Source organism: Myxocyprinus asiaticus, chromosome 33 (assembly GCF_019703515.2).
Source record: "Myxocyprinus asiaticus isolate MX2 ecotype Aquarium Trade chromosome 33, UBuf_Myxa_2, whole genome shotgun sequence".
NCBI classification, from domain to species: domain Eukaryota; kingdom Metazoa; phylum Chordata; class Actinopteri; order Cypriniformes; family Catostomidae; genus Myxocyprinus; species Myxocyprinus asiaticus.
Window position 1 is genome coordinate 32242931 of NC_059376.1, and position 16832 is coordinate 32259762.

The 16832-nt window shown below is 40.4% G+C and overlaps 1 protein-coding gene across 1 annotated transcript in view; it reads left to right on the top strand.

The window, feature by feature from the left end:
- Positions 1–4309: 4309 nt before the first annotated feature.
- Positions 4310–16832, top strand: part of skia (v-ski avian sarcoma viral oncogene homolog a) — an 89858-nt gene continuing 77335 nt past the window's right edge. Inside the window, exon 1 of the mRNA XM_051669132.1 lies at positions 4310–5689. Within this exon, the coding sequence (XP_051525092.1) occupies positions 4775–5689 (915 nt within the window). The 5' untranslated portion in view covers positions 4310–4774. The remainder of the gene's footprint in view (positions 5690–16832) is intronic.

Genomic DNA, 16832 nt, shown 5'->3' on the forward strand with positions numbered 1-16832 from the left:
GCAACTAAATAGCTTTCCAGTGATCATGGCAGGGATTAAAGGAACACATACACACTATTAACATCAGCATCATGATTGCATTATAAGGGAACATGGTGGTGAAAAACAAAAACTGAAAGCAAATTTCTGGGCTCTGGAGAGGCTGAGGCACGGATTGGATCCATCGCTCCTCTGGATGGGAATTCCAGAAGGTTCTAATGCTGACACTGATGGTTCCATAGCAACACAGTGAGAGAGTACAATAGCAGATGAATTTTGAGTAAGACTGGGCCGTCTGTTCGGTGATGGAGCCGGGGAGACTGCGTCCAGGAAAGAGCGCTTATGTCATTTCGACTTGTCTGAGGCAATGTTGTGAGAGGTCGCCATGGTTGCCTGATGAACAGTGAAAAATGTAAAAATAGCGGGCACTACCCAAGTCCTTCCAAACGCAAGCTTTCTCAATGCACTGTGGTAGAAGTGTGAGATGGAAAGAAAGCAAGAGAATGAGTATATTAAAGGTGTAGTTCACCCAAAAATATATAATTTCTGTCCTCCCTTATGCTATTTCAAACCTGTGTAACTTTCTTTCTTCTGGAAATCACAAAAGGAGATGTTAGGCAGAATGATAGCCTCAGTCACCATTCACTTTCATTGTATTAAAAAAAAAATGCAATGAAAGTGAATGGTAACTTACGCTGACATTCTGCCTAACATCTCCTTTTATGTTTCATGGAACAAAGAAAATCATATGGGTATGGAACAACATAATGGTCAGTAAATGATGACAGAGAAATGTAGTTACTGAGTGAACTATTCCTTTAAGAGAATATCCACAAGATGAGTCTGAAAGGCTGCACTGCATGCAGAGCTCTTATCTGCTTGTATCTGTTACCAAACCTCTGCCCCTTTCAAGATGCCAGCATGTAACTAGAGGAGGCTGAGTTGGGTCTCTTCCAGAGAGAGATAGAGAGAGATGCAGGCATGGCCTCTCACTCACCAGAATGATTAAGCCGCAGTTCTGCCCTTCTTTAGAATGGTCGCGGCTCTGACGGGTTTGACTTGTCAGACAGCTGGCACAGTGGAGGTTGGTTGCACAGCCAGTGCTGGGAAAGTGAGACTTTATGCTTACCTCTAATCCATGTGTTTACAAAACATCAGCATGTATCACTGCTTATAATTCTCCTTCTTTAATGGCAGTAATGCAGCACTTATCTTTGGTTTCTTCTTCTAATCTGGGTTTGCCAGATGTTGATTCGATTTTTTAAGAGGGTGGTGGTGTAATTTGGGCATAGATGTCTAAAAAACAGTCTTACAACAACAAAAACAACACACCAATCCTCTCTTAAACCTCTCTCAATGCAGTTTATAACCTTTTAATTATTACCTACCAAATCAATTATTATTCATACCACTTTATTCATTTTTGTCCTCCTCTTTCAGAGGGCACGAGTGTGTTGGATTTTCAAAAATAAAAAGATTAAATAAATGATTTAAGTCTGGAACTAATTGAGTCTGATTCACTGATTCCCACACTGTTGTCTGCCATTGCGTCTGCCATTTAAAATATCGCTGGGTAAATTTAAATAGGTAATTGACTCTTCTGCGGTGTAATTATTGCAAATATGTCGTGATGCCTAAACAAAAGGCAACTAATCTGAATGCCTTTGCATTTTACAGGCTTTATACAAACCTGTTTTTGTCTAGCAAAAAGTCACAAAATGGATATTTATATCAGGATCATAATGCAAGACATAAATAGATTTCTCTTTTTTCATATGCTATTTACAGCTATCTAAATAAAACTTTATCTATGCTGGTCTGACTTTAACCTGTCTAATCAGTGTCAGGATCCAAAAAGGATTTTTTTTCAAGGACAAAATAGAGAAACAGCTTTAATTGAATAATAAAAAAAAAATAATAAAAAAATAAAAAGACTCATTAAAGTATAGTATTTTTGTTTTGTTTATAGTTATTACATTTGTGTATAAATACAGTGCTTGATTGAAGATTGATATAAGTAATATTTGACATTTTAAAACAGACGGAGAAAAAAAAAACACCTAAAAGAAAAGAAAATTATTGTTCCCATTCACACCACCTATTTTAATACATTTCCATAACTGTGCAAAAGTGTGAGAAACAGCAGAGACTTAATGATCATATTTTGGTCAAACTTACAAGGCTCTTCCAAACCCCTAAAACTTTCTTCTTTGGAACACCATTCACTTTCAGTGAATGGTGACTGAGGCTAGCATTCTTCCTTACATCTCCTTTTGTGTTCCATGGGAGAAAGTAAGTCAAGGGGGTTTGGAACAACAAGAGAGTGAGTACATTACATCAGAGTTTTCATTTTTGGGTGAGCTATCCCTTTAAAATATGAACTGTGCATCAGTATCTTACCTTTAATCAGTGGCATACACTCCTTTTTTGTAACACAGCACCTTTGCTACAAATGGAAGTAGGCAGCTGGTGAATTGATGCTTGTGCATCAATTCAAGGCCATTTGATTCATTGTAATTAGACTGCAGTAGCATCTCCTTGGAGCTAGAGAGAGCTACTGCAACAGAATACCTATGCTTCATGCTAAAGTTTTGACTTACTCTAAAGAGAATTATTACTAATAAATCACAGGCAAATGTACTTCACTGTAGTGTCCGAAGAAAGGTGTGGACCATTGCTGAAATTAGCCTCATAATCATCAGCCATAAAATCCATACTTATACTGATATAGACCATGTGTTAGATAAATATAGGTCACAGTATTCAGCTGTTCACAGACAGGGAATAGGTCTGTCTTTCACAAACCCTCTATGAATCTCAGAAGTGACATTGTAACATTGGTATTAAATATGACCATACATATAATTACATGCAATTGCAATGATAACATGATCATTATTTTGAAAATCATGACAGTGATGATGGAAGTTATAATACTATAATAGCTTGACATAATTGTTTAATTTTTAAATAATTGCCGTAACATTATATTTGCCTTGCATCATACGCATGTTAACAAACATATTATAAGAGTGTTTATTTTTCTAGTAACTCCAGTTCTTTCTCAGTTCAGTCTGCTGTACTCAGCTCAGTCTAGAGTTCTCAGGAAAACCAAAGCTTACAAACTCAGACCGCAGTCAGTCTAAATTAGAGCGTCTGTTTCAGACTCCACCCATCAACCCACTCAACATACTGCCCTGCTTGCCTTCTCTTTCTTATTTCCTCTTCCCTGACAAATGTTCAATGTACAAATGTACAATGTTCAAATGTTACAAATCATTTGTGTACATACCATTACCTAAAATGGATAATCTTATTGATTGTATATGTATGTATGTACTGTATATAATATACTGTATGTATATAATGTTTGTTTTTTTATTGCTTTGGCAATTTAAAGCATATTACCATGCCAATACACCAATGAGGTTTCTAGAATGTGGAATTGAAATGTAAAATTCAATATTCTTATTGAATTTGTGTATTTTCAAAGCCTTTGTAGCATATAGCCGTCAAGAAAATGTCCTGTTTTTATATTTACCTACTGATTCTCATTTCTAATACACACACACACACACACACACACACACACACAATATTTAAACTGTGAGGTATTCTTAATTAGAATCGTAATTGAAAGCAATAGGATTAGTAAAGTAATTCTAATGTCCAATGTCCAGATGCGTTACAGATGCGTTAATGAGAACTGGGGGGTAAAATAGTGCCCTGAAAATAATATCACAATGCAAAAAACCTTAATAGTATAATGTAGACGTTTTCTTTATGTAAAATATAATTTAATTATTTTTTTTTTTCATAAAATATGACCAGGACATTTTCTTAACAGGTTGCTTGAGGATCGACTGTTTAAATGTAGCGCAAAAATAAGTATCAAGTAAAACTAAACAGAAAGCAAATGGAGTAAACAAGTAGTTATAAACAATAAAATAGAATAAGTATGCAGAGTATATCTAAGAAATTAAAAATGTAACATTTTTAACAAAATGAATAAATGAAATTAAATAACATGAAATAATTCAAAGTAACCCACAAAGGATAAATTAAAGTAAAATAAATAAATAAATAAATAAATAACTAAGTACGACAATAATAAGCAGGGGGATAAAACGATAAATATTTATAATAATGAGTATAGTGACTTCCCTATGGCCTTCCCTCTCTACAGCAATGGGGAGTGAAGGCTGGCTCTTGGAAGAGCCACAGCCAGCGGAGTCAGTCACATTCTTGGCTGGGATTCAATGACTGAGCCAGACACACACAAACACTGAGTGAGCGAGACGAGAGAGAAAGAGAAAGATAGAGCGAGAGAGAAGCTGTGCTCACTGACTCAGTCATACTGAACTGCAGGGGCAGGGGAGCGGATGCGACGCGCCGTGTCCGGCTGCACCGATCTCTACTCTCACAGGAAAATACGGATTTAAAAGTGTGGATTGTGTATTTCACTGCTGAATTTGAAGTGGGTAAGGTTCGGCTCCTCCGTGGGATACTTTTGTTGCAACTTGCGCGCTTGTGATTCTGTTAGACTACAGTTTTCTGTCTGTGGATATGGACAGAAGAGTGCGCGCTGCAGGGGAAGAAGGCACGCCGGTAGAAACATTTGTCTGATTTAGGAAATTGGGAGGAAACTATATAGAATTGATGGATGTTTGATGAAGCCATTTGCGCCTTATTGTGCTTATTTTCAGAGACTTGGAATTAGAGACGAAGAACGAGGACCCTTGAGTTGTTTTCCTAACCAGACTCTCGGTTTTACTTCTAAAACGGTGCGTAAAACATGGAAACGGTAACGCGACAGAGTTTCCAGCCTCACCCGGGACTGCAACAAACTCTCAAACAGTTTCACCTGAGCTCCATGATCTCTCTCGGAGGACCGGCCGCTTTTTCGGCCAGATGGCAACACGATCTGCTCTTCAAGAAGGACGGGAAGGACGTTCCGGAGCCCGTGCTGCACCTCCCGCCCATGCAGCCTCCTCCGGTGATGCCGGGGCCGCTCTTCATCCCGTCCGACCGCTCCACCGAGAGGTGCGAGACAGTCCTGGAGGGCGAGACCATCTCGTGCTTCGTGGTCGGCGGCGAGAAGCGCCTGTGCCTGCCGCAGATCCTCAACACAGTGCTGCGGGACTTCTCGCTCCAGCAGATCAACTCGGTGTGCGACGATCTGCACATCTACTGCTCCCGATGCACCGCCGACCAGCTGGAGATCTTGAAAGTGATGGGCATCCTGCCGTTCTCCGCGCCGTCCTGCGGACTCATCACCAAGACGGACGCGGAACGCCTGTGCAACGCGCTCATCTACGGGGGAACGTATCCGCCGCACTGCAAAAAGGAGATCTACGGCGGCTCTATAGAGCTGGAGCTCACCGAGAAGAGCTTCAAGATCTACCACGAGTGCTTTGGGAAGTGTAAGGGGCTGTTCGTCCCGGAGCTCTACATAAGTCCCAACGCGCCCTGCATCCAGTGCATGGACTGCAGGCTCATGTACCCAACCCATAAATTCGTGGTGCACAGTCACAAATCGCTGGAGAACAGGACTTGCCATTGGGGCTTTGACTCGGCCAACTGGAGGGCATATGTTCTTCTGAGTCCGGATTACACGGGGAAAGAGGAGAGAGTGCGTCTGGAGCAGCTCCTGGATGACATTAAGGAGAAATTTGACTTCGCCAATAAATATAAGCGGAAAGCATCAAGGGTAAGCCAGTTTGATACATTTTTGCTGCTACTTTGTACTCTAAATGATGGTGAATTGGTTAAGTTTTGTTGAAATGTATCCAAGAACTGCCAGCCTTGGAAAAAGGCCAAGATTGTCCATATTCTTTAATGGCACAAATTTAAGACTCATCAGTAAGTAGTCCCTTGACAGACTTTCAGTAGCCTATACTTATTATAGTGACAGTCCCTATGGAACAACCTGATGATGGAGGGGGGGTGCAGACTAGATATTTAATAAAGCCACACCACCCCAAAGTCTGTAGCAGTGAGAAATTTGTGTGTTTTAAGTATTGCATTGATATATTCCAAGTATATATCAGCTGTATATATCAGCTGTCCTTAGAAGAGTGCTTGGACAAGGGCCAAGAGTGGCAGTGCTTTGGTGACCCAGTCTTCGAGACTATCACGATATTGGTTTCCCAGTCCAAATGTTACAACCTGATATCTGGGCATGAGATGTGGATTCTGTGGGTGGATATAGAGACAATTTAATAGCCTAAATTGGCCTAAATTTAATGGCATGAAATATTTAACTTCAGCAGACCAACATCAAATCACAGAGAATTTGTAGGCAGATCTTGGGTTTCACATAATACATTTAATTGACCAGTCTTGCATAGGTGTCGTGACCTCTGTCCCATTGGCCTTTACTGTAGATAGAGCTGACTGTAAAAACAAACATCCATTCAGGGCCATTAAAAGAGTGGCTAAGGGCTTGGGCAATATTCACGTCTAGTGCTTGTTCCTTATCATTTCGTTCCCCCATTTGTCTCTCCCGAACCCAGCATGACATCCACATGTCCCACGGCAATGATGTCATGTTATGGTAATTCTGAAATGGGTTGTTTAGTTATCAGGTACTTGAAAGTGGATGTGTTTTTAATGATTGGGCCATTGAGGGTTTAATAACTGGGCTGTTGATTTGAACCACTAGAGCTTTGGGGGAGGGAAACAAGTTCTCCAAACTGCACTCCAAGTTATCATTGTGTTTGCTTATAGTTTGCCATTTATATATGCATCATAAAGATATATATTTTTTTTTACTAGTTGAAAAAGTGATAATTTGAAGGTATAATGCAATAAAACCAGCTAATGATAAAGTATAATAATATTATATTCTAATACTTACTCTTACACTATTGCAGCAGACAGGGTTCCTGTTTGTGAGGTAGAGAATTTTTGTAGTGTGCCTCCCCCTGCAACACACACACACACACACACACATACACACTAACAAACACTCAATGAATTGCAAGCCTGGTCATTTGCATGAACTGTTCTCATGAATGGAGCTGATGATGCAGGGATTGGAGTATTGTGGTGGAAACGGAATATGAACCAACAAAGAGGTGCATTCACCAACATCTCCTCCCTCCCATCTCTCTCTCTGATCAGCATTTCTCCACCCCCCACTCGCCCACCCGCACACACATACAGTCGCTCCTTCACCCAGTTACTTTCCCTGTATGGATAGAGCTAGAGAATGTAAAACGAGGCCGTTTCTGAAACAGGGAGTGTGTGTTTATGCACATTGATGTGTGGCATAAGTGCTTGCAGACTTGAACAGGCTGCGCAGTGAATGGCGTTTCCTCGTTAACATCGAGCTGTTTCCCTCAGACTCAAGTGAGACCAAAATGTCCCGGAGCTCTCGGCATTATCATATTATCAGACCCCCCACTGCAGGCTTTTATCCATCTCAAGAGCTTTCCTGCCTCTCGGGACACACAAGAAGGGAACACTCGAAAACCACCTAGATACATAGAGAGGAAGTGGAATATATCTGTTGATCTATCTAGAAAGGGAGAGCGGGAGAGATTTGGTATTTTTACGCATGCCCGACTGCCTGGTCACTCCTTTGCCAGGAAGAGTCGGAATTTGATTTTGATGACTTCTCGCAAAAGTGTAACAACACAATTTCATTTTCCAGTCAGATATTAGTATAAAGATGCAGGCTTTATATACAAGCCTTCTGAAGTGATAGACATAACAGTTTATGTGTTTGTATACTGTGTTTCTGTGGTCTATTCTGAAGCTTACATTTACATTTGGCTGACACTTTTATCCAAAGCAACTTACAGTGCCTTGATTACAGGGACAATCCCCCTGGAGCAACCTGGAGTTAAGTGCCTTGCTCAAGGACACAATGGTGGTGGCTGTGGGGCTTGAACCAACAACCTTCTGCTTACTAGTTCAGTGTTTTAGTCCACTACACCACCACCACTCTCCACCACTCTGAAGCTCTGTTCCGAACTACAATCGAAACACAAAATTGACTGATTTTGAACAATCTACTGGCAACTTGACACACTACACAACTTGCAAAGAACTCAGAAGTTGCAAATTACAATTGAGTCCAATAGCATTTCATATTAGCATGTTGCTAAGATAACGGTATAATACTGTAATAAGTTTGGAAAAAAAAAATGTAGCACACAAATATTGGATAAAATTGTACCTTTTTTAAAATTATTTAGAATTATTTTTTCTATACCTTTAAGTATTGAATGAAATGTAAATATAGCCATTGCTTCTCTCAACTCCGACATTTTGGGAAAATTTTCCCCTGACTTTGTCGCAATGCCACAATTTGTGATAAATTCTAGTCTGAATTTAGAATAAAGGAAGTCATACTTGTTTGGAACAATGTGGGGGAGTAAATGATTTTTAAATGATGGCAGAATTATATTTTTTGGATGAACCCTCTCTTTTAAATTCTGTCTAGGTAGGAAGCTCACCAGGTTTTAAAATGGAGATTATGTCTGTGTGTGTGTGTGTGACAGAGTTGTTGTGTTTTTTTCCTTTTTTGCTGAGTTATTTACAGAGCGTACTGAGACATTCCTCATCTGTGAAAAGTAGTCTAGCTGTCTCTCTCTCTCTCTCTCTCTCACACACTTTCTTGCTTTCTCTGTCTCTGGTTGGGGTGAAGGAACTTCCTCTTTCTTTGCTGCTTGCTCAGAGAAGGTCACAGACTGTAGTTACTCAATCTCTCTCGACATATATGTGTATATGTGTTTGTGAGTGTGTGTGTCTGTCTGGTGCTTACAGTCTGCAGCCGGAAGACGCAACAAGACAGAATGTTCTGTGCTTCTGTGTCCGGCACACACACACGTTCATGCTGCCGCACTGTTAATTAAGAGTATAACGTTCCAAGCCATTATGTTCTGTCAAGTTGTCTTGGGTCCAAACGTGCTGCTTTTAACACTACAGTAACGATTAGTGTTACGCTTGTTTGTTGAGACGAATCCTGTTATTGCTCCAAATCTCATTCAGAGGGTTCAAATGAGTTTGTGTGTCTGACCATTTGGCAAACAAGGTTAGAGTTTACTGAACTCTAGAATACAGGTTCAAAGTGTAAGCCTAGGTGTGGACTTCATGAGCAATCGTGATTATTTTACACGAGAACAAAGTCTGGATCTGTTTGTCAGGAATTTTTGGATGAATTAAGCACAAAAATAGCTACTAGGCTATATGACTTGACACTAAAAAGCCACTGTAAGCTTACAATAAGTGTTGTAGGTGACTAAAAGGCTTTTAAATAAATTGAAAGAGGTGACTAGTAGGCTTTAAAAAAATTAAATAAAAGTATACTAATTAATTTTTGAACTTTTTGGAATGTTGGTTTATATTGAATTTTATTGTATTTTTTTTTTTCCTTAATTGAAAAGCCTAGCATATTGTCTTGATGCCTTCTTGGGGCAAATTTATAGAATAAAAAAGAAGGTTAAAAACACATCAAAATTCTTTTTTACCACTATCTTTAATCTTTTTTGTGGTAAATGTTTTTACATTGATAATTTTACTCAACGAAATAATTGGCATTTCCATGCACTTTTCGGACCCATAAGCAAAAGCAAGCTTGTATCATGACCACTTCCCACTTAGTCATCTGTTTGATTTGCCCCTCCGAGTTTCCTGTTAAATGTGGAGGTGTTTTATCAGGGGTTATTTAAAGAGTTTTAGCAGACGGTGCGTTCTTGCACAGCTCTGTGACGGGAAGGGAGAGTTGTGACAGCCGCATTCCAGGACCGCCACTCCCAAAGCGCGGTGAGAACTGACTGATTATGCAAACAAGAGTATGAATGAGCATGAATGAAGCGTGCCCTCTTTCTCTTGCATTCTCTGCGCATCTGCCTCCAACTCACTTAGACACGCACAAATCTACACTCCTGCTCCGTATAAAACTCTACCCTTGCCAACGTCTTGTCTCCTCCACAATCAAGTGTTATTTTTTTTCTTTCTACCTTTAATTCTCCCCAGGTGCTGGAAGTGGGTAGTGAAGTTCTCTAATCATCCAGTCATTAAGGCAGGATTTAACCACTCACAGCCTTTGAAGACATTTTCTTACTTAATTGTTTGCTCTTTGGCATCAAAGCTACATAATTACGTCTAAATCACAGCCTTTGATAAACACCTTGTATGTTCAGTTTCTTTCGTCCGCCCTCTGCATACGGTTTGGCTGACTTGTGATTTTTATGTCGTAGAGAGCATGGCATCTTTCCAATGTCTTTTGAGACAAGATACCCCCCCACCCCCCATTAGGTATGTCCCATCTCATTCGCCTGGCATATCGCTCTTTAGCCCCACACACACATACTGGACAGCTCAGCTGCAGCTGGTCCCTGGTATGCATATCAATGGCTGAAGCATGTAGAGTTGCATTTGCGTATTTCTCCGCCTCCCCTTCAGAATTCGAGGGGCTTCACGAGCACGGGCAGTTCTGCAGCTTCTGACGATGTAAACCAGAAGATCCTGACTGAGAACCGAGCTGAACTGCTGTTTTAAGACTGTTCGTGTCAAATTCGTCATAAGTATGTTCCAGAACTTGGTCTCGTAAGGTCAAAGACCTGCAAGGCACAGAAACTGATTCAATGTTGTCCAGTCGGTTACTGATATGAACAGGCTTTTGTTTGCATATCTGCAAGGGTAATTTTTATTGTTGCATAAAAGCACCAGATAAGAAACCTGAACAGTTTTACTCAATATGAAACTTGCAGGAAAAAAAAACAGTAATCTGTTTCTTTCATAACAAAGCTCATTCTTCCCACTGACCCTGAATTAAAGTCCCCTCACATGTAGTTCTAGGTGGTTATTAAATTCGATGCAATTTGTGCAAAGTGAGCAGCTGTTGTACCGAGTTTTCTTCAGGTGCTAATTAAGATTTTTCATATAGTCCGTCACTGACAGGCCCGATCTGATGGATCATAGCTGTGATTACCTAGGCACAGAGAGAGAATATGTGCCTTTGATTTAGAGATAAGAAGAGATCACCCCGGAACAATTCAAGACTTGAATTACTTTTGTGGCTCTAATAGAATACAAATGCAAGGCAATTCATTTTGGTTTTTTGTATGCTAGCAGTCAATTCATGTGTGAAGATTCACACTTGGCTTATTTGCCACATTCATGCTAATTTGATCAGTTTTTCACCTCTCGAGCTGAATTTCAAATAATTTGTTTTTCAGCATTTTTTTCACCATTATTTAACAACCTCAGCAGGGCATTAGCTTAGAGAGAATATCTTTCATATGTAAGCAAAATTAATGTTATAACTGAAATGTACCCAAATGAATCAGAATCTAATCAAATTGTAATGAAATCAGAAACATATTGAGAGCTTGTGAATCTAAATCGAATCAAATCAGGAAACAGGAAACGATACACAGCCCTAACTCTCACCAAGGACTTCGACAACTTTTTAAATCAAGTGAGCCAACCCCAGCCTTGCAGTGTCTTTGCAACTGTCGAGATTCTTAGCGATTGATAAAACGCATTTTCGATTTCAAAAGCTCCAAGGTTTCTCAGTTTGAGTTATACGGCAAAAGCAAATGAGACTGTACATTTCTTCTAATTATTCCCTCTTGCGTAATTGTCCTTCGTCATGACTTGGCTGTGTTGTGACATTATATTACCATGTCAAGCACTCACACTCACACACAGTTTAGCCTTCTAGCTTGTTCACCCCTCCCCTTCAACATGCAGTAGCTGAAATCTCATTAATGTCAGATGGAAATAAACACAGATAAAAGAGAGAGAGGTTCATCAAGGAGCTTTCATTTCTTTTAAGACTCCTTCCACCCAACCCCCGCACATCAGTCAACCCAGTCTATGTTTGTGTGTGTGTGTGTGTGTGTGTGTTTGTATTGGCTGGCCATTGGGAAGGCATTCATATACCTGAGTGATAGAGACGATGGGGGAGGTAAGGAAGATGGGATGGTGGGTGGCAGACAGAAGAGTGTGGGATGGACGAGGGAGTTTTTTTTCTTCTATGTCTGGCACAAAAGGGAGGAGGGGTGGGAAAATACGTAGATGCATGTCAGAGGGGTATGGGTGTATTTGTGGTTACTATGATTGTCTATGTGAGACTGGATGTGCTTAAAGGTGTGTGAGGTAACTTTTTGATTTGGTGAAAACAAGGGCTAGATAATGTAATGCTTTAAATAAATAAAACATTTACTCATTCATTCCTTCTTTTGCATTCATCCATTCATGGCACTGTAGATATGTATTATTAATGGCAGTTATGCACATGCAAAGGAGAAACACTGCTTACTGGATCAGTTCAGTTTTGAAAAATGTATCATGCATATATTGTACCTCTGTGCAATTGCATCACCTTCTGTTCCATCCTTTGTCGGTAAAATCAACATATAGATCATAAAGATTTTCCAAAATTTAATTCTTCTATTAAGTGTTTAATTTGATACACAAACCAGCCCATCTGGCACCAACAATCATGCCATGGTCCAAATCACAGAGATCACATTTTTCTCGCGATTGGCTGATTATATAATCGCATGGATGATTGTTGGTGCCAGATGGGCTGGTTTGAGTATTTCTGTAACTGCTGATCTCCTGGGATTTTCATGCACAACAGTCTCTAGAATTTACTCCGAATGGTGCCAAAAACAAAAAAAACATCCAGTGAGCGGCAGTTCTGCGGATTGAAATGCCTTGTTAATGAGAGAGGTCAACAGAGAATGGCCAGACTGGTTCGAACTGACAAAGTCTACAGTAACTCAGATAACTGCTCCTGTACAATTGTGGTGAGAAGAATAGCATCTCAGAATGCTATTCTGAGATGCTGGTTGGCGCTGTTTTGGCGGCACGAGGGGGACCTACACAATATTAGGCAGATGGTTTTAATGTTGTGTAGTGCCGATTTAGCTGAGCTGACGGTGGCTCTGCAGACAGGGCGGAGTTCAGCAGTGTCATCACGGTAAGTTCAGAATCAGAATCAGAATCAGCTTTATTGCCAATTTTTCTTTTTCTTTTTTTTTCTTTTTTTTTCTTCAGAGGAATGAAATGGCAGAAGAGGTTGGATGTGTTGGATAAATATAAAAAAAAAGACTAAACTGTGTATTGCACATAGTTATTGCGCAATGGGGCAAGTTAACTGTTCATGAGATGGATAGCCTGAGGGAAAAAACTGTTCCTGTGCCTGACGGTTCTGGTGCTCAGAGCTCTGAAGCGTCAGCGAGAAGGCAACAGTTCAAAAAGGTAGTGGGCAGGGTGAGTGGGGTCAGAGTGATTTTTCCAGCCTTTTTCCTCACTCTGGAAGTGTATAGTTCTTGAAGGGGTGGTGGGGGCAACCAATAATCCTCTCAGCGGTCCGAACTGTCCTTTTTAGTCTTCTGATGTCTGATTTCGTAGCTGAACCAAACCAGACAGTTATTGAAGTGCAGAGGACAGACTCAATGACTGCTGAGTAAAACTGTATCAGCAGCGCCTGTGGCAGGTTGAATTTCCTCAGCTGGCAAAGGAAGTACAACCTCTGCTGGGCCTTTTTCACAATGGAGTCAATGTGGGTCTCCCACTTCAGGTCCTGTGAGATGGTAGTGCCCAGGAACCTGAATGACTCCACTGCTGCCACAGTGCTGTTTAGAATGGTGAGGGGGTTCAGTGTTGGGGTGTTTCTCCTAAAGTCCACAATGATCTCCGCCGTTTTGAGCGTGTTCAGCTCAAGGTTGTTTTGACTGCACCAGACAGCCAGCTGTTCAACCTCCCTTCTGTATGCAGACTCATTGTTATCTCGGATGAGGCCGATGACAGTGGTGTCATCTGCAAACTTCAGGAGCTTGACAGAGGGGTCCTTGGCGATGCAGTCATTGGTGTAGAGGGAGAAGAGTAGTGGGGAGAGCACACATCCCTGGGGGGCACCAGTGCTGATTGTACGGGTGCTGGAAGTAAGTTTCCCCTGTCTCACAAGCTGCTGCCTGTCCGTCAGAAAGCTGGTAATCCACTGACAGATAGACATGGGAACAGAGAGTTGGTGTAATTTGTTCTGGAGTATAGCTGGGATGATGGTGTTGAAAGCTGAACTGAAGTCCACAAAAAGGATCCTTGCATGTGTCCCTGGTCTGTCCAGATGTTGCAGGATATGATGCAATCCTATGTTGACTGCATCATCCACAGACCTGTTTGCTCGATAAGCAAATTGAAGGGGATCTAGAAAGGGTCCAGTGATGTTCTTCAGGTGGGCCAACACCAGTCTCTCAAATGATTTCATGACCATAGACATCAGGGCGACAGGTCTGTAGTCATTAAGTCCTGTGATTTTTGGTTTCTTTGGGACAGGAATAATGATTGAGCATTTGAAGCAGCATGGGACTTCGCACTGCTCCAGTGATCTATTGAAGATCTGTGTGAAGATGGGAGCCAGCTGGTTAGCACAGGATCGAAGACACGCTGGTGAGACGCCATCTGGGCCTGAAGCCTTCCTTGTCTTTTGTTTCCAAAAGACGCGGCTCACATCATCTTCACAGATCTTAAGTGCAGGTTGAGTAGCAGGAGGGGGGAGGAGGGGGGTTGCAGGAGGTGTTGGTGTTTGTGTGAAGTGAAGTTCAGAGTGGGTGTGGGGTGTGAGATTGGGCCTTTCAAATCTGCAGTAGAACACATTCAGGTCGTCAGCCAGTTGTTGGTTCCCTACAGGGTTGGGGGTAGGAGTCCTGTAATTTGTGAGTTGTTTCATGCCACTCCACACTGATGCAGGGTCGTTAGCTGAAAACTTGTTTTTCAGCTTCTCAGAGTATCTCCTGTTAGCCACTCTGATTTCCCTGTTCAGTGTGTTCCTGGTCTGATTGAACAAGACTTTATCCCCACCCCTGTAAGCATCCTCTTTGGCCTGACGAAGCTGCCTGAGCTCTGCTGTAAACCACGGTTTGTCGTTGTTGAACTTTGAAAAGCCCGGGAGATGTAACGCACTGTCCGGAATGGCTTCACTCAGCCAGGTTTCTGTGAAGCACAAGGCAGCAGAGGTTGAAAAGTCCTTGTTTGTACGGGTGAGGAGATGTAGTTCGTCCGTTTTGTTAGGAAGAGAGCAGAGATTCGCTAAGTGAATACTCGGCAGCGCTGTTCGAAATCCGCGCCGACGGAGTTTGACCAGCGCACCGGCTCGTCTCCCTCGCCTGCGTCTTCTGAACAACAAAGTCGTGCCTCCAACGAAAATGTCTAGCAAAATGTCTGAATATTTAAAAACCGGGAAAAGATTGTCTGGTACATGCTGTCGAATGTTCAGCAGTTCGTCTCTGTTAAAACTAACTGGAAAAATATTACTAAACACAGGACAAACAAACAAAAACAACAAAAGAACTGAGGAGTTCCACACCGAGGCAGCCATCCACGGCGCCATCATGATGATATTTTTTCTTGATGATAAGTTGTTAACTAGTTTGTGAAATACATACTGGAAACTTAATAAACAATGACCCCATCATTTTCCCTTTTCAATATAACTAATATAACGTTAACCTTGTCCCTGACAACCATGTCACTCATGTCTGTTTGCTGTTAGCAAGCTGTAGTTTGTCAGTGCAGTAAGTAATGTAGCATATTGAAAGGTAAACATCAGAGTATCTTTTTGCAGCTCAGCAGACAACGGTGCGGTGGTGGATTGTGTCTGTTGAGTGTTGATTTCACGCTATGTTATTACCTAGTTGGTGAGACACAATGCTGGAAAGTAAAATAAACAATGTCCATCTTTTACTCTCTGTGACAACGAGCTTATAGCTAACTAGCTAATCACGTAGCTACTTTCATTGTTGTCAGCTGAGTGGAAGCTAATGTGTAAACATGTATTCACCAAACTGTTTTGTTTAGGATTCACAGTTTGGTACCCCCTTCAACCAAACAATTCCAGTTGTTGCATTTATAAAATGTAATATTTAAAAGTCTGGTTTTCCACCGTTGAAAGTTTCCCCTGAACTTGTATAGCAGAATACAGTGTAACACCGCTGCTGCTGTTTATCTCTTGACTCTGCAGTATTAATATAGTCGGCAGCATTTGACCTATACTAAACAGTAATACTGATGATTATTTAGCTATTTATTTTATTTTTATTTATTCTTTATTTTAATGGTCAGCATTTGACTGATACTAAACAGTACTGATGTTTATTGAACTATTTGTTTTATTTTTATTTATTCTTTATTTTAATGGTCAGCATTTGACTGATATTAAACAGTACTGATATTTATTTAGCTATTTATTTTATTTTATTTATTCTTTATTTTAATGGTCAGCATTTGACTGATACTAAACATACAGTACATATGTTTATTTAGCTATTTATTGTACTTTTATTTATTCTTTATTTAAATGGTCAGCAATTGACTTATACTAAACATACAGTATTGATGTTTATTTAGTTATTTATTTTATTTTTATTGATTCTTTATTTTAATGGTTAGCATTTGACTGATACTAAACAGTTCTGATGTTTATTTAGCTATTTATTTAATTTGAATTTATTCTTTATTTTAATTGTCAGCAACTGACTGATACTAAACATACAGTACTGATGTTTAAGCTATTTATTGTATTTTTATTTATTCTTTATTTTCTCAGTGTTCATTTCTAGAATTTGTTGACAATATATAATAATAATGTCAAATATTCTTTGATAAAAATATTTGTTTAAGAAAGCAGCCTTCTGAGTACATTTGCATAGTCATATAGGTGCAAAATCGGTGCAAAATCCACATAGAAAAGGTCTGTTTTCATTCCAGCTAAAAAATGTAATATATTGGCCACCATATCTGTAATCAGTGAATTTTCCCTCTCTAAAATCGGTATCGGTCTCAAAAATCCCATATCGGTCTGGCTCTAATGTTGTGGCTTATCAGTG